Raw genomic sequence first — 18,845 nt, 5'->3', positions numbered from 1 at the left:
CATAATAATTTTTCACAAGGCACCCATGTGAGCAGCTTGTGGGTGATTTAACAGTGTAATGTATATGCTGCAAGTTCTCCAAGTGATTTACAGTTTATAATGGTACAGACAGTAGTTGAACATGAACAATAAGGCTTAACTATAAATAGATATATACTGTTACCAGCTTAAAGCTACTTAGGATAACTTTTATATTTTGAAGTCAAGAAAGAAAAAAAAAGATAATTTAGATTTATTTCATTTTTTTTTCAATAATTATAAGACCAGTCCCATGTAGAGGTAGGGTAGATAAAATAACAACAAAATATATAATTTTTACTTAATGTTACTGTCAAATGTTGTGAAAATAAACATATCATATCAAAAGTTTGTAGTATCAGAGCTACAAAGACTTTAAACAAGTACAAAGAGATCACCAAGCATGTGTCTGTGTTAAGTGAATCAAGAGCACTGACTTTACAAATTGTTTCATTTTGAATATAGCTTTTCAAAGCAATATCTGTGTTTTTCATGATCAAATTCAGAAAGTGTCATAAATTAGAGTGAAAACTTACCAAAATTTGATGGGTTGTGTGCAACAAGTATCAGTAATATTATCCATGCTCTCCAGTACAGGTCAGCAATAGCAAGACTTGGGGGTTGGTATCTGAATAATAGAAAGAAATTTAAAAAAAGTATTCTTACTTGGATATGTAATATGTGACATTTCTGAAGTAAAACATTCTTTTCTTGTTTATTTTAGTATAAACCTTTACTGGCCTTTCAGGGTTCACTTTGGTATAAACTTTTACTGGCCTTTCAGGATTCACTTTCGTATAAACCTTTACTGGCCTTTCAGGGTTCACTTTGGTATAGACTTTTACTGGCCTTTCAGGGCTCACTTTGGTATAGACTTTTACTGGCCTTTCAGGGTTCACTTTGGTATAAACCTTTAGCAGCCTTTCAGGGCTCACTTTCATATAAACATTTACCAGCATTTCAGGGTTAACTTTAATATAAACCTTTACTGGCCTTTTGGTGTTCACTTTGGTATATTCTACTATATTGATTAAATTTTTGTTTCACTTTTCTACAGAAACCAATTTTCTGATCTGGTCCTTATATCTTTCACAATGATCAAATCATCTTGTAACCATTTTGTACTCATTAGTTTCCATACTATAACTTTCACACATTTTCTGCATGTTTTTCTTAGAGCAAAGCTACATCAAGCTATCTACCAAGTCCATTGCACATTTTGTGTATCTTCAAAAGCAGTCTGGGAAGCTTTTCATAAACATTACACAAACATCATATTTTCTAATGAAGTATTTTTACTAAATATTTGTCTACGAATATATATACATATAGGAATCTATATAAAATAATCCAAATAATAAGTGATTTCTACATTAAGATTAAAAATACTTTTCTTCATCTCAAAAATCTCTGTTTTGCATAATCTATAAAACCTTCTAAATAATTTTCAATTTTTTTTTAATCAATAAAACTATTTTTTCCTCTGTTATTTTTTCTACCCTAACTTTATACAAGGTTGGTCAATTTGAATAACATAGTAACCACCAGAGGCCTGACTGTCTATTTCATGGCTCTGTGACCAAATAAGATTGAAGGGTATGAAAATTATGCTTTGCCTGAACAATGACAATATTACAATGAATTATTTAACTTAAATTTCATACTTTTTTGGAGAATGGTAAGTAAATTAGAGAAAAGGTAGCATGCCTATACAGCAAATGTCACAGTAAGGGAAATTTGATTTTTTTTTCTATCTTGCCTTATAAAAGTAAGAACATAAATCTTGCATGTTATTAAAATATTGATCAACAGCTACATTTGTATTCTATATTCATTGGAAGACCATAAAAAATATAGTTTAACTAAACTGTAAATGCAACTCACAAAGCCTCATGACTTGCACAGGGAGGTACGTCTGTAGTGAGAGGGTTAATTTAGTGATAGACATCTTTACAAATACAAGAATATTTATATATATTTGCCTTTAAAACAAAAATCAGGAAAACTGGTAGCACCAATGATAAGAATTCTTCAAATCCTAGATGGAAAAAGGTCCTACTTGGAACATATAACCCATAACACTGTACATATATGTATAAGAAGCCCAGTCTTGTTTTCAATTTGCTCTTGTCCAGAGCTACTGATGAGGGACAGAATTCCTCAAAATAGGTATATCTCTAAATCAAATGACAGTTTGTGTTTCTTTACTATATTTAGTATGTTAAATAGGAATAATGATACATTGATAAAAATCTATACAAGTGTGTGTGCTACTGTGACAAGTTAAAAAACACCAGTCTTCACATCGATGTACACATTCACGAGACACTGTATTGACTTAAGAACACCAAATATCACACTTAAGTAAAATTAAGTAAATACATTTAAATGAAGTTAAATAAGTAAACAAAATCATGAGAAAGGACAGTGTTAGAAATAGCATATTCCAACCTCTGATTAATTATAATATAACCATAACTTTTAAGTCAAAACAAAACACATTAAAATTAAACAAAATATGCTGCATTTTAAGGAAAAAAATATCCTAAGGTACAAGCTACAACGTGGGATTATAAAATGTATTCTACGTTTTGGAGGTGACTGCAGAAATTATGTCTATATTTATGTGAGACTAATGAACTGGAGGTTAAGACTGATAGACAGTGTATCCCCATTGCAATGTGGGTCATAATTCTTCAGTTACCTCCAAAACCTAGGATACATTTTATAATCCCACATTGTAGCTTGTACTCTAGGATCTTTTTTTTTTCTTTTTTTAAAATGCAGTATATTTTATTTAATTATAATGTGTTTTGTTTTGGCATAAATAATTATGGTTATAATATATATGCATACAAGTTGTGTAATACTGTGTTGAGTTAAAATGCTAAAATTATACTTGTACACAAGCAAATGTGACACTGCAGTAACTTTTAAAACACCAAACATTTCTTTTATTGTTCTTTATTCAATGAAATACAGAATATTAAAAATAGTTTAACCCTACTCACCCTGGTGGTAGACTTATGTTGTCAGGATGATGGTATGCGCACAAGTTAAAAATAAGATCGAAAATTTCTTGAATTTGTAGCTCCAAAACAGGATATCCTAAAAAAAAAAAAAACAGGTGTTAAAAATACAATCGGAAACCTGAATCAAGTTTTAAACATCTTGAAAATATAGCAAACTTTTATCATAAAAATAAGCAACTAAAGTAAATGTGTTAGTATAAACACACAAAAAGAAATGAACTGGAATTAATAAGTTTAGCTTTGATTTAGCAAACATACACTAAGAAAAACTTTTACACCTTCTACAGGTACTGAACTGGCACATTTTATCTCCAGTTAAAACAAAGTTTTCTCACCTTCTACAGATATTGAACCCACACGTTTGAGTAGCTGATCAACAAGGTCCAAGGTATCAGAGGCATTCAATGGATGCTCTTTGGAAAGTCCAATAATTAATATTCTCATTAGAGTATCTTCTAGGATGGGAACTTCTGAAGCCAGTCTCAGCATCATACTGCAACAAAAGTAATCATACTAGTGACAACTTTTTACATATACAAACAAAGAGTCCAAAATTCCAAACATTATGTATTTTTTAATAAATTAATTTTGTTTTTTTTTATACACACACAAAATTGTGAATAATTTCACAATGAAGTAGAACAAGCTGCTTTTGATATTTCTTTTGTAAAACTAGATGCATAAACAAGACAAAATGAAGAGAAACTATTGAATTATCATAAAATTTTATCTTCTTCAGCTTGCTCATAATGTGCATTTTATTTTTATTTATTAACAATATTTATTAAAATACTGCTTGTTTCTTATTCCTTAACTTACATTTTATCTTCATTCTTTGACAATAGTTCTTTTAATGAGAAATCAGTTTTCTCTTTAGTATTTTTTCAACAAACTGTTTTATTTTATTGCTTCAACATCACCTTGTTTCTTTCATTCTGTCACTACAAATCACTACACCTTTCCTTATGCATATGATGTCTGTTGGACATTCAAAACTGTGTAGTTTTAAGAGATATTGCTCAGTTTATTTAGTGATTTAATATTTAATGGTTATCTAGTTTTCATAACAAGTGTTAAAAGTTAATTATTTTAAATATGTGACAGCTATGACAATTTTGTTACATAACTCTTTATGAGTCATACATTGTGTATGCAATTTGATTGTTATACTAGGCTTTTGTAATACTGTTGACATCTTACTCAAGCTTCTAGAACTTTCATTATGTAAATACTGTTGTTACAAGTGGATTAGATAATTCATGCAGATACAGAGAAGAAATTAAATGATTAAAAGCCAGACAAAGTTAGTGAGAAATATAGACTGTATTTGTTAGTTTAGACAAAGATAATGTATAGTGATGGTTTAAAAGTATTGTAATCTCAGGCTGTTTTGTACAACACAGAGTAAAGAATAATTCATCTTGTCAGTCGGGCTCTAAAGTAACCGAGCCCACTTGTGTGGACTATTGATTTTAAAGAGAATTACTTAAAGTTCTGTATACAACTTTGATAACCCACCAAGTAAAGTAAGTGAACTTTCTACTAATTATATTGTGATAACAGAGAAGAGTTGAATAACTTATCTTGCTAAAGGATTAACTGAACTCACCTGTGTAAACTTTGACAAAAAAGAAAAGAAAAAAGAGAATTATTTAAAGTTCTGGATACAACTCTGATAATAAATAGTGTAACAAATCTTTGTGCGTATGTTTGACTAGTCTGAATATGTTATTCTAAAACAAGTGGATTGTGTACTGTATATTTATTGTTCAGATTTATTGCATCAATTCACAGACACCTACGTAATGAAACCAGCCCCTATAAAAAAACTGACATTTGGTAAGCCAGCCAGGATTATAAAGTGGTAACAGCAGTATGAGAACACATGAATGAAAGCAGAAATAGGCATAACGTGCAGAACTGTAGTAGTGCTGAATACAGTGTAGAGATTATAATCATGCTATATAACCAAGTCAACTGATTTTGATAAATGGATAGAGAGAGGAAAGCAACTTGGACTCAAAGATAATGATCTATGAGAGTTTGTTAAACAACAACAAGAACTAGAGGGAGAAGAATGTAGACAGAGAAGAAGAATGACTAAAAATTAGAAAAGGAGAGAATAGAAATAAAGAGGGTAAGAGATTACTAAGCTCACCCAACAGAAAGAGAAAGGGCCCAATAATAACAATGGGGTCAGTGTCAGCCAACTTAAGCTGCCAAAATCTGATGAATAGAAAGATGACATGCTTTCCTGGAGAGATGTGAAAGATTCATCTAAAGTCAGAACTGGGCTGTCTGTCACAAAAAAGGCCTACAAGCATATGTAGTCATAATGTCAAAAAATGCCACGGACTATGCAAAATTAAAAGTGGCCTTGCTGAAACTCTATGACCTTTCCAAAGAAGGTTTTCATTGGAAGTTCAGAGAAGTCAAACCTGATACTGGAGAAACTGAATTTCAGTTTGTGGCACATCTGTAATTATACTTCACAAGATGGACTGGCACAGCCAAGTGGGAAAATAGTTCTGAGACACTAACAGATCAATTAATACATGAATGGTTCATGATCACATGTTCCACTGAAATGTTAATGTTCCTAAAGGAGAAAGCAGATGAAATGACCAAGCTGGCAGAACAGTATATGAAAGCCCATGGATGGAGTATAATGGGCAAGTGCATGAATAACCAGTTAAGATCAAAACCAGTGGTAGCTGACCAGAAGTAGGAGACCACCAAAGGTGACAGAAAGTTAACAGACAAATGGAAAATAAAAATGAATGTTATATTTGTTACAGAGCACAATGCAAATGAGTGCAAGTCTAGCATCAATATGCAACAGCAGAAATCTCAAAATAAAGTTGCTGGAGCTACCTACAAAGATGGTGCTGGCAAGAAACAGGAATAGAGTGAGTAACTGTCACCATGGATGCTGCTGCTAGAATAAACAGAACAGAAACAACCCATCAGATCCACCAAAAGAAGAAAGTGCTAGCCCCATAAGTACTCAGTACACAAATGTTTGTCAGCTCAAGTTAGCAAATGGATCAACAGTGCCAGTAGTGCTTGGAACATGTGACAACATCAAGAGGTGTCAACAAATCACAACATGCCACTAGATGAAGACTATGTCAGTGATAAGAAAGTGATGGTCCTATGAGAAACTAGGTGCAATAGTGCAACAGTAAGAACCACTCTTGTATCAAATGGCCAGATGACAGGCAAAGTACATCTTTAAGTGCTGACTGATGAAACAGCAAGAAAGTTGCCCATAGTGAGAATAAAGGTGGAAACTCCATACAATGTAAGAGACCTTGACACCATGTGTATGAAGGCACCCATCTGTGATTTGGTGAGTGGAAATATAACAGACAGTAGAAGTTTGGAGGAACCAGACAGAAAGATGGATGAAGCATCTGCTGTCACTGCTAGAACTCAGAAAAAGAAAAACAAGCAAGACATCAAGCTCCTGCTGCTATCAAAAGTTGATATTCCAAATGTAGATCTGCAAGAAGTGAGCAAAACACAGAATAAGGACCCCTTACTGAAGAATCTTTAGGACAATGACCAACAGGGAGTTGAGCACAAGATAAAGGGGAAAGGGACTTACAGAACAGAGGACTAGAAGGGAATGTTGTACCAGAACTATCACAGTGCCAACAGAATACCAGCCTCATGTGATAAAGCTGGCTCACAAGTCCCTGACAGCAGGAAACCTAAAAGCAAAGTAAATAGCAGAGAGGATTACCAACAACTACCACTGACCAGAGATCAAACAAGTGGATTGTATGCTGTTCATTTATTGTTTAACTATAATGCCTACAAGTCACAGACACCCACTGTAAAGAATTGACCCCTATAAAAACTGACAATGTCTTTGAATCTTTTGTTAAGATCAGGCAGCTGTATTTAAGTTTACCCTGGAAATTACCATAATGTCATAATCCCATTTTAGAAAAATATTTTTACCATTACTAGTTTTATAACAAACTATCCTTATCCATCAAACAATCTATTGAAGAATATCCTTATCCATGATATGGTTTTATTTTTACAGTTAAGTAACATATCCAATTATCTTTCTATTTTTCACATATAAATGTGTTCTACTTGACTGAATGAAGGGGTCCAAATCATTAAGTTAGTTATTGTGCTTTGCTAATACATTATACAAAATCAACAGTGTATAATTATGGGTGATCCAGTTGTTAAGTTACATTATTCTTCCTATTAGATAAGAGCAACAGAAAACACTTCCAGATTATGCCCTTCTTTAGCTACATTATTCTTACCGTTATATAAAAGCCACAAAGCATACTTACGGACGATCTCCTTCTGGTGTCCAATTATCTTTGTTGTAATAATGTTCTGCTGGTTCCATGAACAAAACTTTCTGTAAGCTGGAAGGAAATGTTTCAAATCAATAACCTTTTCTGATTATGCTAGGTATACAGAGGGTTATATTAAAAAAAATTCTAAATTCAAATAAACAACACATGCAACATCCATAGCTGATATAGAGTCACAGAGGAATGGCACATATCATAACTATATTTTGACATTTTTCATCATTTCATAAATACTGTGAGAGCACCAAAAACAACTCTTTTAAATTTATACTAAGTATGCTAGGAAAGGCATGTAACAAAACTCTTTTTGATAAAAAATATCCATAAATTAATATCTTATAAATGTATTAACATTGGTAATTTATGCTTTCTGAAATGTGGATGTCCCTAGTATTTATTAGCACTTGAAAACAAAAGAAAAATGATCAAGTTGGGGTACCAGGACCATCCAGAAAGAACTCTGCAACAAGTTGTACCCCATCCATGGTAAGAAGAGTGCAGTATTTTCAAAAAATGAGAATTTGTGAATACATAGGTCAGTGGCAAAAGCCACCCATTTGTCCCAGTCAACATAATAAAAAATTATCTCCATATGAAAAACTAATACAAGTTACATGTACACAAGTTGCTTCCACACGATATCTGACCAACCATCATATTCCTCAGGCAGCTGCAGAATGAAACAGATATTCATGCTATTCCAATAAAAAGATAAACCGGTGAAATCACAAAAAATAACACACGAAATTCTGGACAGTTATATTGTTAAAATAGTTTCTGAAAAACCATATTCTTGTACATTAGATGAATTACTGAAAGCAGTAGGAACCAACACTGAAGAGGCACAGACATCAGAGCATGATCTTTACATGGCATCAGGTACTGTAACAATATGTAAGGCTCTGAAATGATTATTAATATAATGTACTTAATCTCTGCATATTGAACAATATGCAATACAACAGAATAAGAAAATTACAAAAACTTGTCCTACACTTTTCACAGCAAAGAACAACCTCTATACATTCACACTGTGGTATATGCAAGTAAACAAGACAGAAGGAAGGAAAGCTTATTGATGACTGAAAATTTTTTGTTCATAACTTTCATCTAGGACAGAAAAGTAACTTACCAGTGAATAAATGCATTTCGATCAGGTTTATACATCTTGGGAACAATCCAAAGCCACCATACAGCATCACGCTGGATCTTAGCGACCTGCATTTGATATGCTCGCAACACACCGATGTCTGTTATAACAAACACAAACAAGTTATTATCTCTAGATACCAAATCTGTTTCTACATTAGATACAATAACATTGTGATCATAACTAGGCATCAAACTATTTTCTATGCTAATACAATAACACTATGAACATAAAAAGGAAAGATGCTTTTGAAATTTTGTATTCTAAAAATAAATTACGACAAAATGTTTAAAACTTTAATGTCAAACACAGAATTACCATTAATTCATATCTTTATTTTAAAGCAAAGCCTCACTGAGCTGTCTGTTTGTTCACCTTGTGGAATCAAGCCCCAGATTTTAACATTGTAAGTCCATAGACTTACTGCTGTCTTACTATGGGACAACACAAAGACAATTTATTGAATTACATAAAACAACTAACACCTGTAAGCTCCCTTAACTGTGTTCACAAAATTCATTTACAAATTTTTATTTTCAAAAAATGTTGGTAAGTTTCAGATAGTTCCAAGTTATTTCTCTTTCATAAAAACTTATTATTGGTCATGATCTCACTACCCTATATAACTTCTGTTATGACAAACATGTAAGGCTCACTGTATCATTAACTCACTTATCTTAATACTGTTTCCAGCAGATAACCCAGGATCTACATACAGTCATGTGAAAAAGTTAGGACACCCTATGAAAGCCTGTGTATTTTTGAAACATTTTTGGATATATAGATATTTAATCTCAATTTCAACAATACTGAGATGTTATAGGAATATAACTAAACAATTAAAACTGAAGAAAAGACTTTTCAAGATCTTCTGTAAATATAATTCTACAAAAATGCATATTCTAACTGAGGAACAAATTAGGACACCATACCCCCTAATAGCTAGTGTTACCCCCTTTGGCTGAAATAACTGCAGTGAGATGCTTCTTGTAGCCATCTACTAGTTTCTGACATCAATTTGAAGAAAGTTCAGCTGTGAGATGTTTAAGGGGTTTCTTGCATGTACAGCCCGTTTCAAGTCACCCCACAGCATCTCAATGGGATTATGATCTGAGCTTTGCCTCGGCCATTCCAGGACTCTCTATTTCTTAGTTTTCAGCCAGTCCTTGGTGGATTTACTGGTATGTTTTGGGTTATTGTCGTGTTGCAGGGTCCAGTTCTGCTTCACTTTAATTTTCGTACAGATGGTCTCACATGATCCTCAAGCACCTTCTGATATACAGTAGAATTCATGGTGGATTCTATGATTGTGAGCTGTCCAGGTCCTGCTGCAGCAAAGCAGCCCCAAACCATGACATTTCCACCTTCATGCTTCACAGTTAGTATGAGATTCTTTTCCTGGAATGCTGTATTTGGTTTGTTCTGGTATCCAAATAATTTAATTTTGGACTCATCTGTCCAAAGAACATTATTCCAGAAGTTCTGGTCTTTGTCTACATTCTCTCTGGCAAACTTCAGTCTGGCCTTGATGTTTCCCTTAGAGAGCAAAGGTTTCTTCCTTGCACATCTCCCATACAAGTTTAACTGGTACAGTCTCTTTCTGATTGTAGAGGCATGCACTGTCACATCAACAGTAGCCAGAGCCTGCTGTAGGTCCCGTGATGACATATTAGGGTGTTTGGAGACTTCTTTTAGCATCTTGCGGTCTGCTCTCGCAATGAACTTGCTTGGACGACCAGACCTGGGCACGTTGGCTGTTGTTTTGAAAGCCCTCCACTTGTTGACTATTTTCCAGACAGTGGAATGGATGATTTCAAAATCTTTTGGGATCTTTTTAAATCCCTTACCAGACTCACAAGTTCCTACAATTTTCTGTCTGAAGGCCTCAGACAGCTCTTTTGCTCTCACCATGGTGCTAAATCTCACTTCAACAGTCAGGAGCACACCAAACTAAATGTCTGAGGTTTAAATAGGGCAAGCCTCATTCAAAATTCTGAGTAACGATTTTCTAATCCAGTGCACCTGGTGTGATACACCTGTGTGTGAGTTGAATCATTTTAAGTGGGAATAAATGTGGGGGTGTCCTAACTTTTTCCTCAGTTATAATAATAATATAATAATAATAAATTTATTAAGCAATAAATTAGACACAAAAAATCAAATATCAATATAAAACCATCAACAAAGAGTTAACTCGTCCTGTGATGGTTAAACACATAATAATGTAAAATCAAAACTTACAAAATCAATATAAAGTTCCCAGAATATTATCATCAGTATTTAAGATCCATTGTTTTAAGTATTTCTTTTGATTAACACGATTAATAGAAGATCTTATACTATAAGGAATAAAATTATGAATACGAGGTGCCAAATAAAGATATTGATGAAGTGTAACTGTTTTACGTGGTGTGGGTACATTAATTGGAAAAAAAGATTGAAGTCGTGTAAAATATGAAGTGACTTTAAAAGGCCTATTAAAAGAAACATGCAATGTAGATAAAGCTAAAAAATATAAATAAAGTTTATCATATGAAAGAGGGGAGTTAAATTTACTGAAATCGGTATCAAGCCTATGAGTAAAATAAGAGAGAAAACACTTTTTTGCAACTTGTGAATAGGAATTAAAAAAGTCTTATATGTGCCACCCCAAATTGAAATACAATATTGTAAGAAAGATTGAAAGAGAGCATAATATACACTTAACAAAATATGATAAGGAGCACAATGACTAAGTTCAAAAATTAGCATAGAACTATATTTTAATTTATTAACTAAAGAATTAATATGAAATTGCCAATTTAATTTTCGATCTAAAATAATTCCTAAATATTTAACAGAGGAAACTTGAGTCAATTTGGGACACTTGCAATTAGGTAAGTATAACAATCACTAGAATGATAAAAAATAGAAGGAAAAGCTGGAATGACACCATAAAGGTTAAACTGAAGAAGAAAAGATTTAGATATATTTAAGGATAAGTCATTACAGAAAAGCCAATTTTTAATTTTATTAAGATCACTAGAAATAATGGCTTCATTAATTAGATTTGGCTTACTATAAACAACAGCAATATCATCGGCATAGGCTTGGATATCTCCAAAAAACTGTTGGTAAAGAATATCATTTATATAAATGAGAAATAATAAAGGGCCCAGAACAGAACCTTGTGGTACTCCAACATTAATTGTAAGCCAATCACTATAATTATTATGGATACAAACTGATTGCTTTCTATTGTGAAAGTAAGAAAAAAAACCAATCAAAAACAATGCCTCTAAAACCATAATAAGATAATTTATTTAACAATATTTTATGATTAACAGAATCAAAAGCTTTGGCTAAGTCAAGAAAAACAGCAATTGGATGAAGATCAGAATCCAAAGCTTCTGTAATACTTCCCACAAGTTTAGCAACAGCAACCTCCGTTCAAAGCCCAGGCCGAAAGCCAAATTGAGAAGGAGACAAAACTGAATGTCTATCAAGAAATGATAAAATTCTAATCTTCATAGATTTTTCAAATAGTTTAGAGAAATGTATTAATAAGGAAATAGGTCTATAATTCGTAAAATCAGAAATATTACCAGATTTATAAATAGGAATGACCAATGATAACTTTAAAGCATTAGGAAACTTCCCTTGAGTAAAAGATAAATTAATTAAAAGTCAAAATTGGTGCAAAAGATTAGCATTAGCTTTCAAATCTTAACGAAACACCATCTACACCATTAGAAGCTGAATTTGATAAGGAGAAAATATTATTCATAGTTTCAGATACAGTAACAGGATATAGGTAACAAGAAGAAGAAGGAGCAGGAGGCATGCCCTGAGAACAAAATTTAGGATCGAGCAAGTAGATTTAGCAACATTAACAAAAAAATAATTCAAATCAGATAAATCAGTAGTACCAAAATTACAAAATTTTTTTTTTTTTTTAACATCAATAATAGAGTTAACAATATTCCAATTCTGTTTAATAGTTTTAGCATTCTTAAACAGGTTATGATAATAAGTCCATTTAGTCTTACGGGTCAAGCTAACAACATAATTCCTTAAACACTTAAATCTAATCTTTAGATAAATATCATCAGGAAATTGATGTACTTTCTTTTTTAACTTATCTCTTTTAATCATTAACAAAACCAATTCACTGGTAATCCATGGCTTAATTTTTCTAAACTTTCGTGACACAGAAACAGTAGTAGTACAACTTTGAATACAATCAGTTAACACTTCAGCAAAATTATCATAAGCAACATTAACATCAGAACAATTCATAACACAGGACCAATCTGAAAATTCAAACAAGAACTCAATTCATTAAACTTAATCTTTTGAACATTTGAGACATGTTCTAGATCCGATAAAATGTCTATACATAAAACAATTGGAAAATGATCGGTCAAAAAACTCTCAACAATATAAGAATAACAATTTTAATAGTATTTCCACTAATTAAAAAATGATCAATACAAGAATTAGTAACATTGGTTATCCGTGTAGGAGAAGAAATAATAATACGAAGATTGTTCTCAGACAAAAACTTAAAATATGCATTTTATAACAAACATCATCAAATGCCAAAACATCTATATTAAAATCACCAACAAGTATATTAATATCATATTTGTATAAATTCAATTCTAATGAAAGCTCATCAATAAATTTCAATACAGGCAATCTAGGAGATCGATAAACAACAAAGAGATTAAATTTCTTATTTTGAATCATACAAAATAAAATTAAAGCATCAGACTTAATGTACTGCACTTCTTTTATCATAGTCAGTATCTCAAATTTAACAAAAACTGCCACTCCACTAGCCTTATTTAGACCAGAAGATGAAGAATAAAAGGAAACAAATCCATCCTCAACAAACCAAGTTTCAGAAAAAGCTATTATATGAAATTTAACAATGCTTGATTGTAAAAAAACAAGAAATTGGTCAAAATTTTGAGTAAGACTTCGAATATTAACATGTATTAAATTTAAATGACCAACAGAAAAAACATTTGGTAAATCAGAAAGAGAAGACAAAGTTGGTGTAACACCAACAATATCATCAAAATCATCAGCCATTGCAGTATTTATAAATTATTAAGATCAATCAAGCAGCGTAAAACAATGGGCTGAGTAGTTTCTGATTTCCTAATAAGAATATTACCATTCGATACCCAAAGAAATTTATAGCCAAGATCTTTCTGTTTTCGTTTTGCTTGCATGAAAATATCACGATAATATGGGGAGAGATGTTCGTTAACATAAACTGGATAAGATTCATTACAGACCTTAATATCATTAGTATTAAGAGAGCGAAATTTAGTTTTCTTAAGTTTAAGCAGATCAAATTTAATTTGCTTACGACAAAACTTAACAACAATCTGTCTCGGACTCTTATTTTCAGTTGTTTTCTTTCCTATACGATGAACAGTGAATATGCATTTTTGTAGAATTACATTTACAGAAGATCTTGAAAAGTCTTTTCTTCAGTTTTAATTGTTTAGTTATATTCCTATAATCTCTCAGTATTGTTAAAATTGAGATTAAATATCTATATATCCAAAACTGTTACAAAAATACACAGGCTTTCATAGGGTATCCTAACTTTTTCACATGACTGTAAGTGCTAAGTTAATCAGGTCCAAAACAGTAAAGAAAAAACAAAAAACTTCTATTACCTCACAGCCAGTGTGACAAATTGCAAATTAAAAAGGTGTAACACAATCAGAAGGTCATTTACTATCTTATAACCAATCAACAAGTTAACCATTTCCAAAATTATCAGAAAAACTTTTACAACCTTACAACCAAATGTTTCTATAATTATATTTATCAAATTCTTATTGTATATTAACTCTCTAATTCTGGATTAGTTCCAGGGAACTCTATCTCTCTCATTCTCAAGAATGAGGAGGTGGTTGATAAGTGGAGGATCACAGCCCTGCTGAAATTTATCAGAAACTTTAAGTCTTGGGATGTATTCCATGTCATTAAAACTGAGATGGAGAGTTCTCCCTAACAATGTATTATATTTCAAAGGAAAGACATACTATAGAGACAAGCTCAACAAAGAAAGTGAACTCTCATGCTTATGGCAAACAAGGATGGAACTGAGAAGTATACATTGACCATCATTGGTAAGTTCCAGAAACCACATTGCTTCAAAAAGATAAAGATGTTTTTAACTGTATATGACTTCAACTGGAAGGTTTGGATGAGGATTGTAGCTTCCAGTAGCTAGTTTCAAAAAGTTTGATGTTCTAAAGGTGTGCTAAAAGAGGAAGGCATTGCTATTTGTTGAAAATTGCAGCATTTATTCACCCATAACAGACCTTAAAGCTATCACTCTCCAATTTCTGCCACCCAGCACTATGTCCCAGTTTCAGCCATATGATGCCAGAATAATAAAGAATCTGAAACATTACTACAGAAAATGGCTTATATGAAAGATGCTCATCTGGTATGATAAAGGAAAGGACATTGAAGAGTTCGAAATTTCCCTTTTTGATGCAATGATAATGGTTAAGTTTGCACGGTGCTGTGTGAGAAAAAAGGCACTAAAGAATTGTTTTTGGTACTGAGGATTCATACGGTCAAGTGATGCAGCAGAAAAAAAGATGGAAAACGACATTGGTACATCACTAACCATGATATCAATCCAAAGTTATAAACATGGACCACGATCTTGCAACTCACATGATACCAGCAGAGCCAGAAAATGAAGCTCATCATGCCAAACAGGAAGTAAACAATGACAATGACTGTGGACAGGAGTTACCACACATAACTACAACTGAAGCAGAGAGTGTCAAAGTACTCCAAGACTTGTGCTCTGCAGAAAGAACTGGACAATTTCATCATTAAATTTGAACAAATGTTAACAACAGAATGCTCAAGAACAAGGAATCAGATAGCACTTGATGCTCTTTACCTGAAGTTGTAAACCTTTATATAAATAAAGAACAATCTCTTGATAAATAACAAAGTTATTAGTGATAAATTAACTTTTGTACAATTATAACTTTAGGTTAGTTCTCTTAATAAATATTTCATCCATCTACTTGCATTCATTACTTTTGCTTTACTGTAAAAAACAGTATCTTTCAATTTTATTCAGCTTTGGATATACTGAAGTTTGTTTATACAGAAGTTTTTAATTGAATTCATTGTATCAGTTACCTGTAACTCACTAAAACATCACAATATGCATAGAAAGAGATGCCTGTGGAGAGAGGGTTAAAAAAAACGATTTCAAATACATCATGTTTACATCTTTTCCACACAGTTACCCCTGTAAACACTTTCCTGTGCAAGTCACTGTGTTACATCCTTTACTATCAATTTATGTGAGCAAAAGTAGTATTACAATGTATCTTACGATTTGAAGTTTTATGTTATCTAAGCTTTAAGTCCTTTATTTCAAAACAAACCTTTAAAAAATACTCAAAACTTTAGACGTATTTGTCACAAGACCTACAAGCTACAAAAATGCTTTACTTTGGTACTCAGTATCTTTTGTATATAATAAATGGCAGTTGTATAGATGTACATCTAGATTATAAGATAAGATGCTTACTTAACCTATTGACACATATAATTCTCTGGATGAAAGCAGTTGTAACAAGTAATAAATTCTGTTAACCCCTGGCAGGTGTTGTGCTCACCTTCAACAGATTTGTTTAAGTTATATAACCTACATGTAAGAGTTATGTATGCATATATATGGTAATCACAAAGAGCTTATTTTACCCTATAATATAACAACGGTTATTTTGAAACTGGCACACAGTTTTCACCATAAAGTGTAATATTAATCACTTACAACTGTTTAAATTTACTTAAATAAAATTATTAAGAGTAAGAAGTACAGTTATATTAATTTTTATATTTTAGTCAACTGTGTATTATTTATGTTTTAAAATGCCTAGTTGAAACAAGCAAACGTTTTTTTTAAATACTTTGGGTCAGTTCTCGAGGCTTACAATATGGCACAGTGCAGGATAACTTTGCAAAAGGGTTTTATGTCTCTGCCAGAGACAATGTAATATGCCTTGAGAGTACCACTGATTTCTGTTGATATGAATAATGGTAAAGGACAAAATGGGAAAAACATTAAAAATTAACCTTGTGAGAAAAGATGTTAAACTGCAAATTCAATAAAGAGATTTTAAAGATGTTCTGCAAAAAATTAAAAGGTAATGACTTTTTCTACTTCCTAATTTTATTAATTCATTACATTGTGCCTTGATGAGAACAGCTAGAGTTAGTAATATGGTAAACAAAATGGAATATAAACATTTACCTTAAATAACTTTTGATATTCTTCTAGAAGGTTCTAGAGATTATGTAAATGAAACAAGAAAACTTTAAAACAAAGGAATGTATTTTTTACACTTAAAATGAAAACCATGTTGCACATGATTTATTACAAGTTTGAGTACAAGTAACTACAGTTGATAAATAACTTTTGTAATAAAAACACTTAATTAAAATATGATCTTTAACAAAATCTTAGCAGTTTTTGAGAAGATATGTTAAAAAATCTGAGTTACCATATGCATTGTTCCATAAGTGAAATCTGATACCTTTTCTGCAATTTATACAAGCCAGACACGAAAGGATGAACAGTTTCTGCCACGCATAAATTGCTCAACTACTACAGTAAGCACGTGTTAACAACATATTTTAATGTTAACAGTTACTGCCATGCAACAGTTGTTAAACTAATACAGCAAAACTTTCTGAATTAAAGTAAACTTATTAATAACCATATACCTCTCTTTTCTTCTCTTGCTAGAGCTGTTGATGCTTCCTTTACGGCAGGTCCAATGCCCTGGAGTATGGCAAGCACGAGCAGGTCAGATATCGACATGAACATTCTCTCCTACAAACAATACCATCAAGAAATAATATTAAATTAAAATTCATTTTGCCACAATTTACTCAAAATACAAATGGTACACCACAAAATAACTACAAAATATTTTTCCAAATATCACTTAACTGTATATGTGGTTTTATTCTTGTTTCCATTCACTGTGGGACAATAAAATCAGACTATTGTTACACATGTCAAGTGTAGCAAAATTTAAGCAGTTAAAGCTTTATTTTGAACAACTGTTGTCTGTTCCTTTAACAAATATATATACATATTGGTCAAGTATTGTTCTTTTCACAATGATTAGAGTATCTGAAAATCTTCCAAACAGAAACAGGAGTAATATGATTAGCTTGCTATAAAGTTATTATTTACTTAACAAATCAGCTATTCCATTTTAAGAATAATAAAAACACTGACAGCTGTTATTGATCAATATATTTCTTTTTTAAAGGAATTATTGTACATGAATCCTGATTCAGAGTTACATAATTCTGTAAGTTAATGTACCTTATTAGATAAATACTTACAGACAAAAAACAAAAAACCACTAAATCTACTAACTCAGTAAGGACACAAATATACCTTAATCTGGGGATCCATATCAAGAAAGCTCTGATCTTTTCTTTCTTGCATCAAGCCACGACAAAAGGCTAAAAACTTCACCTCGTGCCGGAGCGTTCGAACTATTTCTCTGAAGAGAGCACGCAGAGCACGAAGGTAGTCATCTCTGTTTGTCAGAAGGTCAAAAAATACATCAGCAAGTACCTGATAAAAAAGTTAATAGTGACACATTAGGCCTATCACATTTTTAAACAATACATACATTCTCTAGTGATTTCCAAGAGTTAGATGAGAGTATTATAATAATAACAGTATTCCAACCACACTATATTTGTCGCACCCAGTGCCAATGACACATTTCACTCAATTCAAAGCTATTCAAGCTGGCAGGGATATAACAAACACGGCAATGGTTGAAAGAGTATTTATTTAGGCTATTGGTTAAAACAAAATTTATGGTTTGTATGCCTTTCAAAAGCTGGCAAAGAATAATTACACTTATACTTATCAAAAGTTAGTAAGCCAGACTGAACAGTATCAATTATTCTGTATACTTCGTTATTTCTTTATTGTTACTTCATCAACAGTGTTGGTTTGAATGTGTAATCCATCTATTTTTGTGACAATTATTATATCTTTCATTGTTAGCTTCGTATATGCGTTTAGAACTAATACAAATACTCTACAAAGCTGATCAAATCTTGTATGATATTACTGAGTTCACTGACAAAAAATACTATTAATACTGAGTTATATTGAATTGACAAAAAATGCACTCTAATGTTTATGAGCAGGAAATAATAACAATAACATTCATTAACTATACTAATTATCTGGTTCATTTTTATTTTTGA

At 31.9% G+C, this 18,845-nt stretch overlaps 1 protein-coding gene across 1 annotated transcript in view; it reads right to left on the bottom strand.

Annotated features, from left to right (window-relative positions):
• The window catches only part of LOC143248089 (integrator complex subunit 1-like), a 67,074-nt gene that overhangs the window by 25,769 nt on the left and 22,460 nt on the right, over nucleotides 1-18,845 (bottom strand). The window contains 7 exon segments of the mRNA XM_076496525.1: nucleotides 555-646; nucleotides 3,030-3,126; nucleotides 3,386-3,543; nucleotides 7,373-7,450; nucleotides 8,532-8,649; nucleotides 17,325-17,433; nucleotides 18,013-18,195. Of these exon segments, the coding sequence (XP_076352640.1) occupies nucleotides 555-646; nucleotides 3,030-3,126; nucleotides 3,386-3,543; nucleotides 7,373-7,450; nucleotides 8,532-8,649; nucleotides 17,325-17,433; nucleotides 18,013-18,195 (835 nt within the window).

This window comes from Tachypleus tridentatus, chromosome 4 (genome assembly GCF_004210375.1).
Source record: "Tachypleus tridentatus isolate NWPU-2018 chromosome 4, ASM421037v1, whole genome shotgun sequence".
Classification (NCBI taxonomy): Eukaryota; Metazoa; Arthropoda; class Merostomata; order Xiphosura; family Limulidae; genus Tachypleus; species Tachypleus tridentatus.
Note: the sequence above shows the minus strand (reverse complement) of the source record. Positions and strands in the feature narration are given on the sequence as shown.